The 22150-nt window shown below is 33.7% G+C and overlaps 1 protein-coding gene across 7 annotated transcripts in view; it reads left to right on the plus strand.

Moving 5' to 3' along the window:
- The window catches only part of LOC142323287 (T-box transcription factor TBX1-like), a 96327-nt gene that overhangs the window by 25780 nt on the left and 48397 nt on the right, over positions 1–22150 (plus strand). For 5 of the 7 annotated variants that reach the window (XM_075362740.1, XM_075362734.1, XM_075362737.1 and 2 more), the window contains exon 2: positions 1328–1610. The exons of 1 other annotated variant lie outside the window; for it this stretch is intronic. In XM_075362740.1, the coding sequence (XP_075218855.1) occupies positions 1604–1610 (7 nt within the window). In that variant the 5' untranslated portion in view covers positions 1328–1603. Of the gene's footprint in view, positions 1–139; positions 158–1327; positions 1611–22150 lie in introns of those variants that run through there. One more of the 7 variants, XM_075362739.1, reaches the window with a different exon arrangement.

Genomic DNA, 22150 nt, shown 5'->3' on the forward strand with positions numbered 1-22150 from the left:
AGAATCACATAAATAAATGCAAATTTAATAAATAATAAATAAAATAATACACATAAAAAAAAATGTAACAAAAAGTAAAAGCCGGATGAAATCTACCAAGTAATGAAAAATTCTGAAACTACATTAAGAGTACTTTTCACCACATCTCTATCTACAGGTAAGAAAAGCCTTCTATTCTTAGGGCTACCGAAAATAAAACGTCATTGAAAATAGTAAATTAAAAAAGTAAAAATAATAATACATAAAATAATAAAGTTAATGGTGATCCGGAATCTCTTTCCGCAACTCTTTGGATTCAACACGCATATAGCAGCAATCTTTTCGTAGATTTTGATTTGTTTTTCGATTTGAAAAGATTAAAATTTTTTCAATCTGATTGTCCCTGAATTCTACCGAGCATGAATTTTTATTTACTACTTGGAAGGAAACCGTCGGTTAAAATTCGGAAATAACTTCAGGAATTATTTAAATATTATTTGCCCTAGTGCCTGTCCGCTGAAAGCTTTTGTTGAAATGCAATATAAATGTTTATATTATTATAATTTTATATATATATATAAAAGTGTTTCCCGTGCCGAAGGAATAGAATTAAAAAAATTATTTTCCTTCAAGGACAGAACGGATCCCCGTTTGGATAGTTTAATTTAAGAAAGCTTAAATTTATTTCAGGGATAATGTAGGATCATCCATAAAGCTTCATTAAAATTGTTCGATTATTTGTGCCGGGTGCCTGTACCTACAGATAAACAGACTAAAACCGTTTTAAGACATCGGGAATAAGTTATTCTAAGAGATGATAATTTTTAGATTTTATCAACAAAAAATTCTTGCAGGTATACATTTATTCTCGTATTTTTAAAATTTGAAGGTAAATTAGAAATAAAATTCTAAACTTGTAAAATTCCAAATTCGTTTATATTTGCAGCACCGATGTGTATTTTTCCACGATATAATCGAGTAAGGAATTTTATTTTAAAAAAATATTTAGAGAACATAGAATACAGATTTAAAATAATATAATATTCCTTAACATTAACCTTATTTCTTGTTGAAATGTTTTCATATTTAATAAATATAATTACGATATTGTAATAAACCGTTTTATTGAAATGTTGTCTCGAGGAAAACTAGGTGTTTGAGTAAAGTCTATTAAAAAGTTTAGCAAGAATGCATTTAATTTTTCAACGGATGAAAATCATAATTATTATAATCATAAAAATACAAAAATCACTTAATTATATTCGAAATCGATAAAAAAAGTTTGATGAAATAAAAGTTAATAATTTAATTTTAACTAAGAATATTAATTTTCTGTTTATTCATTTAGGAGTCGTTAAAATATTGAGTCGTGCAGGACTGTAAAACAACATTCGGTGATAACTGTGTGCATCGGCTTTAAAATGGACGAAATAATTTTTTTAATAAGTCGATAAGACATTTGTTTATCCGAAATAAAATGCGTCTAAAAACTGTGAGAAAAACAAAGAAAATTGTTTTACAATAATCGGCAAAAACACTACTCGTTTCTTCATATAGGATTAAAATATTTAAAGAAATCGCCTGGCTTCAGAAGTGATCATCTCAAACTGGACAAAGGAAGGATATGGAGGGTAAGTTTTACGCATACGTATGTAAAGTACATATAAATATTTATAGATGTATCAATCATTATCTAATTTTTTAACAAACAGTAATATAGGAGGTGCGGTAAGATAGACGTCTAAAGGATTCACAAATTATTTTTCTTCAGTAGAACTGCTTTAATTTGTGGAAATTATGTGAAACGCTAAAATATTTGGTAAATAAGATACAATGCAATCGGAGTCGATGAAAACAATTTCCCATTGTAAAAACTTAAGAGACGAAAGTAAAACCCCTAAAATTCACATCTTTCACTCGGCAAAATATTATCGCATAGTTTTTGATTAATTTTTGAAACGAAATATAAAAAACCCACAAATTATTTTAGAGGGCCAACTTAAAAAAAAATAATTAAACGTATTTTTTTAATTTAGTTAACGAAGGTATCATTCACTCTGATATAACTAAATGATCTTATAAGCAGTTATTGTTAATTATTCATCTATTTTTGTTGTACTTTTTCTGCTTACAAAAGTTTTTGTGATTATTTTTGTGTTCATAAAAATAGATAAGTTTTACGATAGCATTAGCCTGTAAAACTTCATCTCCCATTATACAAATTTTTTCTGTATATATCAAATCTTTTCTCTAACACTGTGATGTTCAGGGAAAAAACCTCTTTTTAAACGGTGAAGTTTAAACGTAATAAAGTAAGACTTATTTTAAATAAGAGAATTAATTGGAAGTGTTCTTAATCGGAAGTAATCAGCGCAAAGTACGGACAAAGTTGTAATAATCTATCTGTTGCGCTTATCGATATTCGACTAGATAACATACGGTACTGATGGTTTGATGTAATTTTCTGTTGGAAATTTTAACAAATAAGTTGCACAAAACGAATTTAAAAATATAATCTTGATTCTACCCTTACTGCAAATAATTTATAAATTTCTCTTTTGTTTGGCGGTATAAATTGTTTCCCGACAGAAAGCGGTACATTTTTTGTTGTACACTACCTGCTTCGCTCTTTTATATGATTGTGATGCTTGTAGAGTATCTGAACCGCTATCGGTCAGGACTGATTTCTCTGAGTATAATAGTTTCACCGTACTGCCGTACTGATTTTAAACAGACTGAAGAGGTCGCTCTTAGTGTTGAATATCATATGCCTTTCAAGATGTCCGGCATGATACGCGGCTGTATATTCGGTTCGATGAAGAAAGCAACGCGACACCGGTTCGCTTCTTACTTATCACGATAAGCCGCGAAGGGGACGCTTGTTATTCTTGAACAGCTATGCGGTTTTCTGCAGCAACAGGTTTTAAATTATATTTTTCGACGCTAAGAATTTACATCGTAATGGCCTTCGAAACATATCGATTTAATCTGCTTTATAAACATAGAGACATAGTCTACAGTATGTCCTACTTTATAAATAAATCGTGAAAATATTTCTCACACAGTAAACTACCTTTTCCTGGGGTTTCAAGTTATCTTACCCTCTTATACGTAAGAAATATTTTTTTCATACTGATTTTGTGCACGGCACTAGCTTTTAGGCGGTCTAATTTTTCTTCGATTTCAAGAGACTTTTTCACACGATAAACATAAAAAAATTTGTTTTCCTAAACTTCGTTCACAAAACATCACATACATATGAATTTTAAGAAGTTTGCTGTTTCGAGTATTTTTCCCTATTTTAGAGCATAGAAGAATCAAATTTAGAAGCGTTCGATAATAGTATTATTTTTTTTATAACCGATATCGTGTAAATTTCCCGATGTGATACGTTTTTACTAGAGAACAATCGATTTTACATTACCGAATCGATTATCTCAGTTTTCGTTTCAATAATCTATATAAATAAAAATGTAAATGTTCGTTTGTTCAAAATCTTAAATCTCCGATACTTCTTCACCGATTGCTTTGAAACTTTGACATAATGTTGCATTCGAACACGCGTGTTTTTATATACCTACTATTTATATACTTAAGATGTCAAAACATGCTTTTTTTGAAAGCAGGTGTTTTTTTATGACAAAACAGGTGCTTTTGATTTAAAACAGCGCTATATGTTGGATGTAAAAGCAACCCACGCTATACTAAATATTTTACGATTCCATTTCAACGTTTCCGATATGTATGTCCGCTATAGACTAAAAAATTGCTGGACCGATTTACGCGCAGGGAGAAAGGGAAAATCGGAAAAGGTAAAAGGAAAGAAGGGGAAAAGGGAAAAAACGGGAAAAGTAAATGGGTAGGGAAAAGATAACAGGGAGAATGAAAGGGTAGGGAGGAGTAAATAGGGGAAATGGGGAAAGGGGAAATGAAAATGGAGGAAATGAATATGTCAAAATGAAAATGGGGAAAGGTAATGGGAAATGGGGAAAGGAAATGAGGAAAAGGAAAGGGAGAAAGGGTAAAAGGGAAAGGTTAAATATTGTGAAGTTCCGTAGTGTTCATTTTGTTAATGTTTTATCAATCTTTCAATTTTGTTCATTTAATGTATATATATACTCAAATCTAGCAATTGGGAAGCACTGCCGGGTCCGCTAGTAACAAAATAAAACACAACTCATCGTACTGTTTGTGTTTTCTTTAGTAGTCCGTAAGCGTAACGAAATTATTAAGATATAAATGACGATGACATCAAAGTGAAAAAAAAGTCTGCAATAATTTTCACAGCAATTTAATGAGATATTGTTGTTTATTTTCGTAATGTAAGGATATTATACAGTTCGTTACTTTATACGAGAAGTTATCTCTAAAGTAAAGACAGTTTCATTGTAAAAAACTTTATTCTGAAAACTTTATAAATATTTTTTTATTTCTCTTAGACTATATAGACATATATCGTAAACTATATAAGGCATTTATCGTAGCGATACTCCAGCTTCAACATACCCTCGTTGTATTCTTCTACCGCCAGTCCTTTTAGCCACTGATTAACAGCATTTTTAAGTTCGTCGTCAACCGCGAAGCGCTTACCACTCAAAAATTCTTGCAATTTCCCAAACGAATGGTAATCAGAAGGAGCTAAGTCCGGACTATATGGTGGGTGATCGTAAATTTACCATCCAAATGTTCTTAGTAAATGATGTGTCGGACCCCCAACTTGTGACGTGCATTATCGTCTAGCAGGACGACGCCGTCGGTCAGCCGCCACGTCACCGATTTTGAATGGAACGCCGTAACTTACGTAAAGTTTCGCAGTAGGCTTCTGTATTTATAGTCATTCCACGTGGCATGAAATCAATCACCAGTATCCGAAACCGATCCCAAAAGACTGTGGCCATCAGTTTGCATCCAAATGACTGTGGCTTGACCTTTGTCGGTCTGGTTGGTGATTGAGGATGACGCCATTCACTTGACTGCCGTTTTCTTTCTGGCGTGTAATACGAAATCCACGTTTCATCGCCGGTAACAGTTGAATTAAGGGAGTCATCACGTTCTTCTGTGTAGCGCATCGAAAATTCCAAAGCAGAGATCCCATTCGGATTTTTTGTGAAGTTCCGTTAAGACGTGCGGCACCCAACGAGCACAAACCTTTCTGAAGCCTAAATTTTCATGAACAATGCGACCGATAACAGCTCTTGAAACATCAGGAAAAAGAAGGGCCAGGTCGGAAATCGTTGAGCGACGATCTTTTCTGATTTCATCATCGACGCGTTTCAACAAGTCCTCGGTGATTATCGAGGACCTCCCCGAACGTTCTTCATCGGGCACATTAATTCTGTTATTTCTAGACCTTTCACACCATTTTCGGACGTTTCTTTCATTCATTACATTATCACTGTACACAGCAACCAACTGCCTATGAATTTCAGCCGGCTTAACGTTTTGATGGTTTAAAAAACGTGTGACTCCACGTATTTCACAGTCGGCGGCAACATCGATTTTCCTATTCATTTTATAACGTAATAACTCACATGTATGCAAAGGTACTACAACGCGACAACTTACAGACAACAATGCAGCGTGTACGTTACTAGTGTGGTCATGAACGACACAGGTTCGCCAACCTTAAGGAAAGAAATTTCCCAGCGGTCTTTACTTTAGAGATATCCCTCGTAAATTCAAACCATAATTTTTTTACATTTTTACTCGGAAAGGCTTTTTTTTGTAATAAAAAATATTATAAGGTTCTTTTTATCGACCGTCCGATTAATGAAATCCCACAATCGTTATTGTTTTTATTGTATGTTATTCGACAATTATAGAAAGTTTAATAATTATAAAATTACATATAAATCTTTTTTTAATTTTCAAAATTAACCTATCGGTACTACTTTCTAACCGATTGGTAGTTTAACTTCTTATTTATATAGGAATCGATTAAATTTTTTATTTAACTTTATTCTTTTATACAATAAGATTAACAATCATATTCACGGTTGTCTAACGATAAAAAATTGTCGGCTGATTTTTCGGCTGTTTTCAGTGTTAGCGATTCTGTTCCAGGTAATGTATGTAGCGATACATTAATATCATTTAAGTATTATATAAAAACATTATTTTAGAAATTAACTCCGGTTTAATCGAGTAAGTTTGTATAAATCTGACTTTTACTTTTATAATGAAAAAATGCACAGAAACGTACACTATTGTAAATAGATATTACTCGAAACAAATTTCAAAAAAATAAAAATATTACCTAATTTATGAATTCAGAAAAAATGTATTTAAAATGCTTAATCTAAACAAAGATTATTGTTGTTTATTTTAAATACTACTCTCTTTAAATTAGAAAGATTTGTTAAATGGTTTTGTCCTCTTGCCGCAACAGTAGAATAATTCTGCTAAGTTTTTCTTTGTTTTTGAGGCGATGACTTTTTATGTTTAATTTTATTCCTTTCGTTATCATTATCAATTTACTTAATCCGTTCATATTGCGTATGGATTGTTTTATAACGTTTATAAATTATTTTTTTACTAATCTATTTATTAAGATTGTAATCTATTTATTACATTCTCGACTTGTAAATACAGAGGGAAATTATTGCTAACTTGGAAAACTTGAAATATTTTGTTGAAAAATGAAGTTAAAAGTTCTGCATCCGTGCATGTGTAGGCATATGTGGGCTTCTATTGGGCCTAGAACACGATTTTTTTTCACTACTGTGTGTGTGTGTGTCTTTTTTTAACTTAAATTAAAGTCCAAATGTTTCTGTGTTGTTTTAGCGTACTTAACTTCAGTGGTAGATTTAAGTGAAAAAAAAAATAAAACAATAAATACGAGAGTACTCATATATATATATATATATATATATATATATATATATATATATATATATATATATATATATACAGTAAATATCGTTTATAGTCATCTCCAAGGAACCGACGACGATTTTAGGTCATTATAACCGATAGTCGCAATACCCGAAGTTTAGGTAGCTTAGTGGTAATATTTTAATATGCTATCTACACGGGTATTGCAATACAATAAAATAATTTATTTCCGTAAAAAATAATATAAAAAAACAAAAACATACTATAATAAATAACAAACACAATAGAGTAAAAGAAGATAGAGAAAAATTGTAAAAATTACTTTTTCTACAAAAAGTCGGTTATTTTGCTTTGTTTGCTTTGTTTTTGAAAGTTCTTTTGTAAATCAAAACAAACACTCTTTGATTCTCCATTAGCAATTTCTGTAAAACTGAAAAACCGACAAACGGTTTTTATTGCCGCTAAAACTTCTGGAAGATTTGGCGGGTTGATGTCTTCATCGTTACCTTCGTTGTCATTATCTACGTCCCCATCTATTTCTGCTAGTACCGAAGCCGCTACATCATCATCTGCTACAGTTTCACGCGTTTCTAAATCTTTCTCAACCTCTTGATAACCTTCAAACAATGCATTTGACATCGATTGGTTTTGCAGACTATTGCCCCATTCAGTTAAAGATTCTTCTTCGCATGAGACGTCAGTAATTTCGCCAGCCTGTAGTAAAAATTCTGCATGTCGAAAGCGATTTTTTACAGTCAGTGGAGAAACTCATTTCATGATCTTTCTAATATATTTAATGCATCCAGAATAGTTATTTGTTTCCTTTTTTTGATCAAATCTTGTATCGTTTGTAAAATTAGGTGTTTTTTGTAGTGAACTTTTACCGACTTGATTTAAGGGCTGTAAGACTGCTGTTGTTTTGGTGGTAGGAACAATAACTTTATACTCCAAAGATTTTCACGTGTGGATGAGCCCGACAGTTGTCATTGAGCAGCAATATTTTGTCATTTTCAATCTTTAATTCACGGTCCCATTTTCGTAGCCAAGACGTAAAGATATCACTTGTCATCCAAGCTTTCTTGTTACTTTCGTACCTAACAGGAAGCGATTTCAAATTTTTAAAACGTCGGGGTTTAGCACTTTTCCCTATAACCAGAAGTTTTTTTGTCAGTTCCAGTCATATTTGTAGCAATTAGTACTGTTAGTCTTTCTTTTGATAATTTTTCCTCCGAACACGTTTCACCTTTAAACCGAAAGGTTCTTTGTGGCGTCAGCTTAAAAAAGGATCGGATTTATCAGAATTATAGATTTTTTGCGTCCGAATAGCCCTCTTTTAATTTTGGCCAAATGGTTTCTGCCATTTTTCTGACACACCGGTTGGAGCTGCTGCGACCTCGCCGCTTATTCTTCCAGACACAATATCGTGACGCTGACGGAGCCGTTGTATCCAAGCTGAAGTTATTTCCCGTGGTTTACCGAATTTTTTAGAAAAATCGTTCGCCTTAATTTGCAATATAGGGCCGCTATTAGGGATATCACTAGCCCTCTCGTATTTAAACCATTTTAACAGCGCTTGTTCTACATTATTATGTTGATTAGACCGTAATTTTTTCAATTTTTTTCTTAATTTTTTCACGGTTCTTCCTTATCACCGATGTTGTCCAATGACCTACGCAAAATTCTTGGGCGATGTCCTTATTAGTTTCAACAATCTCTAACCACCAGATAATGTGCTCATTTTCCTCTATGGTGAATGTTTTTCGCGAAGTCATAGTTAAAACACTATTAAATGAATTACACAGGATACGCAAAATAGAATACTGTACCGGCACGATATAATACGCTCACAGCAAAAGATTCATAACAACTGAATGTGACTGCTTTAGTTTGCAATAATCTGGTACATGAGGAAGATAATAAAAACAAGAACTATAGTACATATGCAGGTAAAAGGGAAAAGGTTACTCATTTTAACCGTCAAAATATTTCTGTAGCTATAATGTAGATATACTTCGTTACTGACGAGTCACTTCCGTCCATCATTATAAGCGATAAAATGTTGCATTGCAGTAGAAAAAATAAGTCATAATAACCGATAACCGATAACCGATGTAATTATAAACAATATGCGTATTGTATTTATGTACTAACAGCATACCGAACCAACCAAGAGACAAATATTTTGTCACTATATCCGATATGTCGTTATATCCCATGTCACTTATTAATCATATTCTTGTATATGATTTCTAAACTCGAAGATTAAACAAAGTTATTGATGCAACGAAATGTATATATAAATATATTCCCTTTTTATTTTTCCTATGTTAATACGAGAAATTTGTATTGTTTTACTTCTTTTTTTTGTAACTATTCGTGAAAAAATATTTGATTAATGTTCTATAAACCTGCGTTTAGAGCTATCATTTAAATTTAATTAATTTTTTAAGAATAACTTTATTTCACTGTTTTATTTATATATTTTTTTTTTTCAAGTTTAATCTTATTTGTAAATACACTTATTGAGTCGCTACAGATTAAGAACATTTCATGTCGAAACATAAGCTTAGCCTATGCGGCATAATTACTTCATGTAAACGCATTGTGAAATATTACAAGTAAACGAAATGTAGGCACCATTTCTTACAAAAAAGGGGGCAATAATTTGTGATTATACATTTTCTGTCCCGGTCTTCTATATAGCTGTAAACGATGAAAACACCCCTGAGGTACAAGAAGAACCAGTCAAAGTTACATTTCTGAAAGTAACCGCTTGTGCCGGTCGCGGCTTTTGACTTTACCCTATTTCGATTGTCTTGTGATTTCATTACCTTCGTAACAAAATTTTGTGACTTCTTGTTTATTATGTTCATCTATCTTAATGTTTAGTACCCGATTATCTTTCTTTTTCTCTCATTTCATTATCTTTGTTTTACAATGATTTTCACTCCGCTCTCAAATTCATTCTTCAGTTAGCTTCTTCTACATGCTGCTTTGAATGTGGCGAGGACAGTTTACATCCTTGTCTCACTCCCTGACTCAGCCATTGCCGTAATTCATTTCCTAGTATTGTAACCGCTACAAGATTCCCGATCAGATTATACGAGTTATATATTGGTTAACTGGCATTTCTCCCGCCACCACCCCATTAGGTCGCCCTAGAGCATAGACCAAATGTCAGTGCCAAGATACGGCTACTGTGCCTCTAAAACATTGTAGCGACCTCGTTCCTAAAAGCTCCTAGTGAGCTACCTATCAGCGTGAGCGGATTAAGCAGGGTGCTATTCACCACCCACTTATGTGTCCCAACCGCTCACTTGTCAAACTAATCTAAATCGGGGAGGCGCACCCCTTGTTACTAATTACTAAGTCAAATAAACTAAAATAAAAGTTAATAAAAGACAACAATTTAAGCTGTCAAGCCTTGGTCGCTGTATGCCAGCTAGTGCCTGTCCACCATTTAAAGCGCTTGGAGCTTGTATCTGGCTGGTGGCCAGCCATCATCTCAGAAAAAACTTTTCGCAGCGGCGCTGTAGGAATCAGTAATAACCCAGATTGATTAAAAAAAAACTCTAGTGATGACGGTTGAACATCGCAACCTCATCGAGGAACTCCCACACGATCCGACAATGCGGCTCTCGCCACACTGACGCCGTTTATGAGCGGCCAGTTTTCCCCCAATCTTCCCTTAGTCGTGGTGTGCCATTCAAGCTGCCATGCCTCCATCGCGAGTCTCCATAGCCTCTTCCGCAGGCGGGAAATGGGCAACTGAACGAAATTTAGATCCGGTGCATTGTGATTGCCGTTCCGCTCTGGTTCTAGCCCGGCTCGAAACCGCATCCCAAATGCCTCGGCTTCCCGACCTCTTCGCAGCTTCCATATGGCTGCCCGAACTTTCACCACTAAATCGATTGGGAGAGCCTTTCCCAATACGGTGGTAGCCTCGTAGAAGGTTGTTTTAAAAACACCAGTGCATACTATCAAGGCTCTGCGCTGGGCACTCCTTAAATTTTGAAGCAGTGATCTATTTCTATCCAACCTATGCGCCCAAATTGGCGCCGCGTATGCGATCATGCTCTCGAAGACACCTCGGTACACCAAGTCCATTTGACGGCCCGGCAGTCCGTAATCCTTCCGAGCATCCTTCTAAGTTTGTGCATCACAGAGACGGCGTCCGCCGCAACTTGCTTAATGTGGTTACTAAAAAGCAACTTGTCATGAAACAAAATACCTAGGTACTTATGAACCCTTACTCGACTGATTACACAGCCTTTATACTTAATGTGAGGGTTACGACTTCTTGATAATTTGTCTGTACCCTTCAGAAGCACAAACTTCGTCTTGGGCACAGAAATCTTTAAATTTTGCATGTCCATCCAGCCCTCGGCGGTTGATAAAGCAGCCTGCGCCCTATTCACTAGCTGCGGTCGTGAATTACCACGAACTAAAAGGAGACAGTCATCGGCGAAAGCCTAGGCCGTGACCCCTTCTGGGAATGTCAAGCCCGGAAATCCATCAAACACCAGGTTCCACAGCAGGGGACCGAGAACGGAACCCTGAGGGCTTCCCCTGGTGACAGATTTTTCCACAACTACGTGCACATCCTTAAACAGAGCCGTGCGGTTAGACAAATAGTCTCTTACCACGGCCTGCAGGGCTTCGGGAGCATTGCGGCGTTCCAATTCATAGAGAACAGAACTCCAACACAAGGAAGGAATTGCTGCCCCTATGTCAATAAATATTGCCAAAATGTATTTGCAGTCGGCGCTTTCCACCTCAGCAAGAGCATTTAAGATGCATTCCTCGGTGCCAACTCCTTTCATGAAGCCATATTGGCCTCGATTTAGAAAACAGTTCATATCGATGTTTTCCCAGAGCCGTTCCACAACCAGCCTTTCCAGCAACTTTCCGAGGACCGGCAAGAGGCTGATGGGCCGATAACTGCTGACCTCACCAGGATCCTTTCCAGGTTTTAAGAGCAGCCTCACCAAAGCCACCTTCCAGCAAGCTGGAAAGCAGCCCCAGCTAAGTCACCCCGAGAACAGTCTGCCAAGCGGCTCTCTTATGACAGGCAGCAGATGGTAAAAAATATCCGGGTCAAGTTGGTCAATCCCCGGTGCTTTCTTCAATGTCATTTGAGAAACCACTCGGTCTATATCTTCGGGTTCCACGGCCCGAACGCCAGGGAATGGTGTTTCGCCCGCCCTAACGCCGATTTCCGCTTCACCCTCCGGAGTATCTGGAAACAGAGTATCCAGGAACGCCTGGTAGGTCGCCACAGATGTTAATGTATGGTCACGACCACAAAACCCGCACCGAACACTGGATAACACGTGCAATGGCTTCGGCTTGTAACAAGTCTTTGCGAGCTGCCAGGGATCGCGTTGCAACTCGCGCATGGAGTCTTTCTAAAACTTGAGTTTGGCTTCCTTGATGGCGTGAACGTATTCATCACGGGCACGCCGGTAGATCTGAAGCACGTGGTTGACGATGGTCCCCGTTAGGGGGCAGCGCTGGTACCTTATCCTCGCGGACCTCACTCTTGCGCGCAGCACGCTAAGGTCAGAGGACCACTATTTCTTACCGGGCCTCCGTCTGCGTTCCACAGACGCCTCCCCGGAAGAAGGGGTCATGACGGCTCCAGGCACGCTAAGATCAGCGGACTGGCTGTTTATGATGGGTCCATCCATTGGCTTAGGCCGCCGTAGGACCACATCACAGCTAGTCTTGATGACCCGGCCGATTTGCTCCGCCATTAATTCCACCTCCTCACTACTCTCCATGCGCCACTGCAATCCCTGTAAGGCAGCATCGCATACACTCCTCAGCCTGTGTCGGTCCAGGCCCCTTAGGTTATAGCGACCTGAATCTGGTGCTCTTAGACCGCCTCCGTAAGCAATATCATAGGTTATAAGCCTATGATCGCTCATGATACGAGTTATATAAGCATTCTTTCCCTAAATTACGGTCTAATAAAAATATTCGATGGTAAACAAATTTTTAATTTGAAAAACAATGTTATTCCATGCCGCATTATCTAATGTTTTTTTCAGACCTACGAATGTCATGTAAGAGGCTTTAATCTTCTTCAAGCTACCTTCCAAAATTAACCCTGGTGGTCAGGAATGGCCTTTCTTATAACCGTGACATTCCAAAACCGAACCGGTCCACCACGGATTCTACTCCCTTAGTAAATTATAGTAGCGTGTACGTTCGATTCACGCGTTAGTATCGCACTTATCTGCTCTTAATTTTATTTTTAAGGTAAAAATTACACTTTCCTTTAATCTGTTAGTATCTCTTTAAAGTAGGATTTATTTGCCCAAAGTTTTCCCTGCTTTACGATAAACTATCTTTCCAGTAATCGTACTTTTCTCTACGTATCGAAAAAATGTTTCTGTTAAAAAACTACGACCGAATTACCTACTTCGGATTCATAGTGACGACTGCAGTTATATTTATTAAATCTTGCAGCGTTATCGACTAGGACAGTGATTCCCAAACTGTCCTCTTCACAGGGGCGCCGCGAAATATTATAAGAGCTTCATAATTAATTGAACCAACACATTTATAATTATTAATTTAATGTTAATAAAGTAAAAAAAAAATTAAGATACATGAGTTTTATTTATTTTTATCTCTTACTTACGACTAGTCATACTTTTACTTAGGGTAGGGCGCCAAGGAAAAAATTTAAATTGAAAAAGGGAGCCTCAACTCGGAAAGGGCGCCGCGACTTGGAAAAATTTGGGAACCACTGGATTAGGGCATTAATATTTACATTACCGGTAATGAACTAAAAATAATGATATCCTTATTTTCTTTTACTTCTAATTTTTATAAAACTTATTTACGAAGCTGATCTCTAGAAATCGGAGAATTCAGATTGAATTTAATATTCTCATCTACATAAATTCAGTATTTCTAGACTTATATTTTTTTTATGAATTTAAAAGCACACGCGCGCTCGCCCAAAAAAAAATATATATATATAAATGTAAATGTTCGTTTGTTCAAAATCTTGAATCACCGAAAGTTCTTCACCGATTTCTTTGAAATTGACACAACGTTGCATTCGAATACGCGCAAGTTTTTATATACCTAAGATGTCACACCTGTGACAGGTAAAAACATACAGTTTTTGAAAAGCAGCATCTGTTGGACGTAAAAGCAACACACGACATAGTAAATATTTTACGATTCCATTTCAGGGTTTCCGATATGTGTATCCGCTACAGAATAAAAAACTGCTGGACCGATTTAAACGCGGGGGGAGGGGGAAAGGAGAGCGGGAAAAATCGGAAAGGGGAAAAATTGAAAAAGATAAAAGGTAAGAAGGGGAAAATGAAAAAACTAATAAAGAGAAAAGAGAAAAACGGGGAAAAGGAAATATGAAGGGAAAGGAGAAAGAAGAAAAGGGGAAATGAGAAAAGAGGGGGAAATGGAGTAGGGGAAAGATAATGGGGAATGAAAGGGAAGGGGGAAATGGAGAAAGGGAAAGGGTGTGGTGAAAATGAACATGGGGAAAAGGAAAGAGGGAAATAGAAAAGGGGAAAGGGAGAAAGGGTAAAAGGGAAAGGTTAAATGTTCATTTTTTAATGTTTTATAAAACTTTCAATTGTGTTCATTTAATCCATATACAGAGTGTCCCATATAAAACGCAACCCAACCATATATTGGTAGATATTAAAATAATAAAAAGGCATGTGTAAATGTAAATGTAATTTTTATTATTACCATCCATACCTTACATTTAGAGTAAATGTTGGAAGTGGCCGCCATCTTCTTGAATACAAGCTTTACTTCTTATTACAGTGTTTCTTGCAACTTTTTTCAAAGTTTGTGGCTGGATATTTAATACAGCTTATTCAATATTGACTTTCAATCTTCAAGTGTTCGTGGTTTGTTGCTGTAGGCTTTTTCTTTCAGGTTAACCCCGTAGAAAAATATCCGCCGCAGTCAAATCTGTAGATCTTGGTGGCCACAAGCTTCGACCGATAACACGATTACCAAAGAATTCCTCAACGAAATCAGAAGTCGAACCTGCGTAGTGCGATGTCGCACTGTCATGTTGTAGCCAGCAGTGTCTGTCTTCCTCTTCCAAGAGCGCGATGAACTGAAATAAAATATCCTGATATCGTTCTGCATTAATGGTGTACTCGAAATAAATAGGACCGATTATTTTCTTCCACGATATCGCGCACCACACGCCCGACTTCTGCGGGTGTAATTGTTTTTCGTGATAAACGTGGGGATTTTCAGCACTCCAAATTCTACTGATTTGGCTGTTTACGTAGCCATCCAAATGAAACCGCGCTTCATCTGTGAAAAATAACGAATCCATAATATTAATTCCCTCACGCAGAAATCGACGGAACCGTTGACAATATTGTAGCCGTTTTTCTTTCTCGGGCTCAAGAAGTTGATGAATCGTTTGAATGCGATAAGGTCGTAATTGTAATTGTTTGTTCGCCCGATGAACAGTCGATTTAGACAAATTAATTTCAGCACACAAACGTCTGATCGATTTATTTGGCGAGGCGAGTAATCGGTCTTTAATTTCAGTGACTGTACCTGTATTCAACACTGACGCAAATCTTTTGTGTTCCTTGTTATTAACAGAACCGGTCTCTCAAAATTTTTCAACTAACCTTAATACTGATGTTTTGTTAGGAGCCGGTTTATCTGGGTACTTATGGCGAAACAAATCTTGCACTGCAACCACTGATTTCGTACCGAAGTACGACTCAACAATGAAAACACGTTTATCTAGCGAAAACACCATCTTGTCTCTAGCAATACACTGAACGTTATGATTGCATTGTTGTTACTATCGGTAGTGTTCTACTGCGTCGCCGCGATGTCCAGATGTTGGACTAGTCCATTTCAGTAACGAGTAATGGAGTAAGCCTGACTTTTGAAATTTCATGGATGAGTGATTGATGGGTTGCGTTTTATATGGGACACTCTGTATATATATATATATATATATATACTCAATTCTAGTAATAGCGAAGCATTGCCGGGTCTGCTATTTATATATATATATATATATATATATATATATATATATATATACACACAATGTTTGTTCCATAGTACTAATTATTTAATTAAATGTGTAATCGATGTTTCACCAGTTATTCTCAATTAATAAATAACTTCTTTTATTAAATCGATTAATCATAAAGCTTGTTCAAATAGTAATTTTTAAAGTAAAAATTTATTTAAAAAATTACCTTAAAATTGTATCATTTTTTTTAACCGGATCTATTTCAATCTACTGCGCAAATTTTTAATTACTTAAGTTTTATGTTTACACAAATTACATGTTTTTTTTGTCTCTAAGTATCAAATATTAGTTAAAAGCCGATCGATTTGTCTTTCAGCCGTTAAAAACAAATAAAATGTTAATATGTGTTGGAAAACACGGCAAGCACGAACACTGTTCATGGTATTCTGGGTTTTTAAAAGTAGGTAAATTTACACATTTATTTAGTAAAAGACAATCGTTTATAGTAGATGTTGAAATCGATTATAGGAAACGATATTAACACAGCAGGTAGTGTACAAAATCGATCATAATTTTAATATATATACGTACATATTTCAGAAGTTCGCGTCTGAAATAGATCCGTCGACTTGGAGTAAGTGTTAGGCAGTATGAAATTATATTGTTAAAAGTATAAATAATCTACATTTGTACATTATTTATAATTTTAAACAAACAAATACATTAATATTTGAACAGTTCTAATGTTCGAGTACGCTGATTAAAAACGATTCATTAGGGCGGACCTGACCTCACCGGTGAGAAATAGAGAGGTTTCAAAGATTTAACGTTAGAAATCTGAACACGATCTTATTACGAGTATCTGTATGTGTAGACATAGCACATTTCACAGCCAATTTTATGCATTTGTTGAAATCGAGTCACGAATCTAGAAGAGTTTGAAATAAAAATTTAATGAGGTCCATGGAATATTCTCCCTGTACGATTCAAGTTAAGCGATTGGTTTTCACCATTTTGATTTATTTCTTTTTTAAAACGATCGTACCAAACTTAAATTTATAAAAAACGGTTTCAAGGAATCGTTTGAAATTTTAATCGACGATTACCATGGGAAATGTTACAGCATTTTTTATATTCTAAGCGACTACTTGCAATTTTTATCTATTAAAAATTTACTACAAATTCTAGTAAAATCGAGGTGGTGGTCCTTTTTGATTTTATTCTCTTAGAGAGATATTTTTTCTCTGCGGTGTAAAAATTTTGTATTAAGTAATGTCGCTAGAATTAAAGATTGTTTAGTTTATCTTAAAAAAATAATCGTTAAAAATCGATCGAATAATTTTGTTAAACGATCAAATGTAATTATTTTTATCGATCGAGTTTTATCATTTAAAGCCGTTGAAATAGCATTTAATTTCTCGGAAACGCTCCCGCCGATTAAAATAAAATCTTTATCGTCATAGAAAATACTAAAGTTTGTCGTCTGTTTTAAACGTCTTTAGACGATCTTAAGAAAATTATTGCGAAAAAAGGCTCTTTTCTGTGTTAAGCACCCCCCATTGCCGCTGTCATTTTGAAAGTATTCCAGTGACCGGGAGTGTTGCATAAATCGAGGATTTCAAGTTTGTATTATTAAAGTAAGTTATAAAATTTTATGAAAACCGATTTAACAGAAGTCGGTCTATCGAATACTCCAAGAGTAAAATACTAATACTCATTCGTAAAACGTACAAAGAGTACGTTTTCAATCGATTTTAAAAACGCTTTCAGTAATATTCATTAAAAGATCTTATTTCGCTTATAAAATTATAATGAACTATTTTATTTAGGTTAAAATCTCTATACAAGTTTTAATAAATCAACGAGAAATTTTAAAAACTCTTTTGCTTTTAACGCTTTTTAAATTTATCGCATACGAACTGCTGATGGCTCGCGATATTATTTTTGAACAGTAAGTATTTTCGACGAACTATTTGTCTATTAAGAAGCAATATTTCAAGATATCAGTCGGCGAACCCGAATAATCTTTGTTTCACTCCGTTATAATTTATGCTATTTTAAAAAGACGGCAATTATCTTTTTATAATAACATTAATTATTATTTTTCTGTTTGAGTATATTACTCGCATATACAGTGATACCGAGATTTTTTCAATAATTTTTATATATTTTTTTTCACTTTTTCTTTAACATATCGTTTATTTTAGCGGGCTTAATTGCAAATAGAGTGAAAAAAGAACGCACGCAGTTCATAATGAATATTTAATAATCAGAACAGTAATCGTGTTTAAACGTTAACGTGTAAGCTGCGGTGGCAGTGCTTAGTCTTAACCGTATAAGTATGTACCGTATATTACAGTGTTTACTAACACGTGTAGACTTCTCGCAGTTTTACGGTTTTCTCTAATACCGTAGACCCTGTTATCCTGTTATTACCCGCCTAATTTTCTCTATGGGATTTAAGATCGGATTCGGCGATAAAAAAGTAAAATCGTACAACCTGCACAAGGAACCGCATAAAATTCATTTAAACGTACGATAAAAAAAAATTCACCGCAACCGAAATCGTTCAAATTACTTTCACTCACCTCTAACTTACATCCTTTAATTTTTTTTATTGTGTTTTGTAAAAGGTTTTATAGGTTTGTTTACTTTTCACCGAAAAATTACAAATTGTTTCTGTTTATTTTTGTCTTATTAGAGGTTAGGTTATTGCGTATAAATAGTTATTTTAGCTTTTTCCTAGACACGAATACAATTTTAACACAGCTGATTTACTTTCTGATGAAAATTTTAATATCATATTAGCAAACCTAAGTCGAATAAAATAGCATTATAGGTAGATCTACGGTTTTACAAAATTTCGCAGTAACCTTTCTCAAAAACGGTTCGTACGTTCGCGATAATTTAGTATATTAATCTATAGAAACCGTATCAAATTTTATAGTAGAGATGTACACGATACATTATTTTTGTACATAATTTTTAGCATCTGGGAAAAATTTTCGCAAGATTATTTAAAAAGTTTATTTCTTAATTTTGCCTTTTAAGACAGCTAAATCTCATAACTGGACTTTTGTAAAAAAAAAAATAAAATTTAATGCAATCCAAAAACCCGTTTATTTTCGCTCAAAATATTGTATTTTTGCACAGATTTTAAATGCCTGCTTGCGATTTTCATAATTTTTTTTTTTATAAAAATCGCATATAACCTGAAAAACGCACCGTATTTTTTCAAAATCGTTTTTGTATAAATTTGAATACACACAAAGTGGTATATTTACATATTTCAGAATTTTAAGACGCTAATAAATAAAAGTTTTGTGTTCGCTTGTTTTCAGAAAGGTTTTTTTTTTAATGAATAAAACAAATAAACCCTGACATTGAAAAATAGTTGAATTTTAGATTATAATGGTACAATAATCCGATGAATTTTCAACTTTTTATGATTAGTAATTTCTTGAGTTATATTGTTTTATCTTAATATATATATATATATATATATGTGTGCATAGTTCGAAAATTAATAAATTAAATTTTATCTACGTTGTATTTCTGATTTTATCAAAAACGATCTTGGTCAGAGAGTTTGTAATTCTATTTTATATAAACTATTATATACTATTATAACTTTTATATAAAATAATTTTATATAATGATATATGTCTATTGTTATATAAACTACAAAAGTTTTACAAACTTTTTTAGCTTCTTTAACCAATTTTTAAAAAAATATAGAAAATTAAGACTTTTTCAGTGTAAAGCGGCTGTGGTTTTTAATAAAATTTAGGAAACCAAAATTGATAGTTTTATTTTTATGAATTATCGGGAATAATCCCGATAAGAGAGATTTTATGAAGAAAATAAATTATTTAGGTAAATTTTATTTTAAAATACTCTCAAAATCAAATATAGATTTTAAAGTTAGAATGAATTTTTTTAATTTATAGACTGCGTAGTGTTACGTAATCAGAAAACAAAAACGGAAAAACGATAGAGATCGAAACCGAATAACAGGAGGATGAAAGTCTTTTGACATATCTACAGAAGGGAGAATTTCGCTGCTATCAAATGTTTCAAGAAAAACTAGGTCGAACGGCCAAATTTTGAAATCCATAAAACATTACTGAGCTTTTTTGAATTTTTCATTCGTATTGAAAGGAAGCGTACAAGGTAAAAATTGTAAGAAAAGACATATATACTCGCATTAAAATATAATAGATTAAAGGACGTAGCTGATGTTTAATTAGAATCGATTATAACAGAGAAAAAACGATTGGAGTAGACCATCAAACCAGATTACAGAAATCAACCGACGGATTAGCAATGGGCACCCATTATGTAGCTTCTACGACTACGTAAAAAATGAATTTAAGTTTCCATTTGTAATAAAGTAGTTGTTGATCACTTTTCCTGGCAAAAGAATTTTCTAAACTGTGATTTCAGAAGCGGGAGAAATAAGTTATACTAGTACATGAATAATAGTTTTAATTATTCTTATATACAACGTAAGTGGAATACTACAAATTTAAAAGTTTTTGTATTTTTTAACATTTTTTTCGTTTTAATAAATAATTTTTTTTTTGGAGTAGATTAATAAGTTTTTAGGCAACTATTAAATACAAATAAGATAAGTGCTTATAATTTTGAGATCATCAAAAATTGAACTTACTTGAAAATAATCAGAAAAAAGAACGTCGAGTGATAAAGATTCTACAAACAGTTTTCGGCGTGTGACAATTTACATGTGTAACACGATGTATATCCGCTGGTGAACTGATAACTTTTGGCAGGTTTGAACATTGTTTTTTGGATTGCTGTAATAAAAATTCAAAATTACGTCACTAATGTAAAGAACTTTAAAAAGAGAAAATAATATTACTTTTAAACTTAAAGAAACCCTCAAAAGCACTCATATCACGTGGAAAAATTGTTTATAAAAGTTTAGAATTTTAATAAAAATTGACAACTGATTTTTTGGATTATTGATTTTGATATTTAGCATTTTTACGAAGTATATTGAAAATCTGTAGCATTCGAATTCAAATTTTGAATGGACTTTTTTCCGAGAATTGTATATTGCGTAAATATGACATTTCTCCGACCAGTATTTACATAATTGTAGGCGATAATTTAAAGAGGTTTCACCAGAAAATTGTGAAATTTTCAATAATTTTTTCTAAAACTGCGTGGTTATGGAACGTCAAAAGTGTACTATCTGAAAAACAGCGTGCGTTTTTAATTCTTTAAACTTTAAAAAATCAGTAATACAGAATAGAAAAAGGTAATGAAAACAAAAAAAAGATTTAAAAAATATGCTAAATGAACACATGAAATGAAGAAATTACGATTTAAAACTTAATATTTTCATCAAATTTACAAATAATTATTTTATGATTTAATTGTAGTTAAGAATTGTTAGTGTTTGAGAGAAATCGAGAGTCTGGCCTGAGGTAGTGATTTGAAAAGAAATTAAAAAAACACTAGACTCTGTTAAATTAAATTAAAACTCAGTTATTAGGTTACGTAGTCAAATGTAGACAAAAAGAAAAATTATTTAATATATATATGTTAGATAACAATATAAATTCAATGAAAGCAATTACAAAAAAATATATACACTTGAAAAGAGCTAAAGTCATTTTGAAAACGCAAAAAAATATAAGTCTTGAATTAAGTTCTTTTTACTAATAACCAAATAAACAAAACTGAGAATGTGTCCATGTTTCACAACACTTCTTTTTTTTTACTTGAAAGTAGACGATAAAGAATGTCTTCAAACGTGACTAAATATCGTTGTTGTAGAAATTTGTTTAATATATGTGAACATTTCATATTTCATACTTAAAGCAGAAACTACTATTTTACACATGACTGAGATCAGGTGAGAGTTAATTTACATGCAGTTACGACATGAGTTACCGAGTGGTTTACATGAAACAATATTTGTATTTTAGAACACTATTAAATTAAAGATGGCTGCGACCCCGACCAAAAACCGAACAGTTAGTTATTCCATTATTAAATTACCATTAATTTAAACTATTCTAATTAGATTTTAAACGGATTTTCACCTAATATAAAAACGATTGTTTATCGAAAGAATTTTCAAGAATTCGATTGTACCTATAATTCTAAACGGCTGGAAATTACCGTTCCTAACTGAAACGATTAATTAATTTACTAATGATTTTAAAAAATGGAATTTTTGTACGTTTTACTGGAGAAAATATAGCTGAAAAAATGTTCAGATATTTTCTCCTTTTAATTTTAAATAAAAATAAATAACTGAACATTTCCTTCTCTAATTAAATGTTTTATTAG

This window comes from Lycorma delicatula, chromosome 4 (assembly GCF_047948215.1).
Source record: "Lycorma delicatula isolate Av1 chromosome 4, ASM4794821v1, whole genome shotgun sequence".
Classification (NCBI taxonomy): Eukaryota; Metazoa; Arthropoda; class Insecta; order Hemiptera; family Fulgoridae; genus Lycorma; species Lycorma delicatula.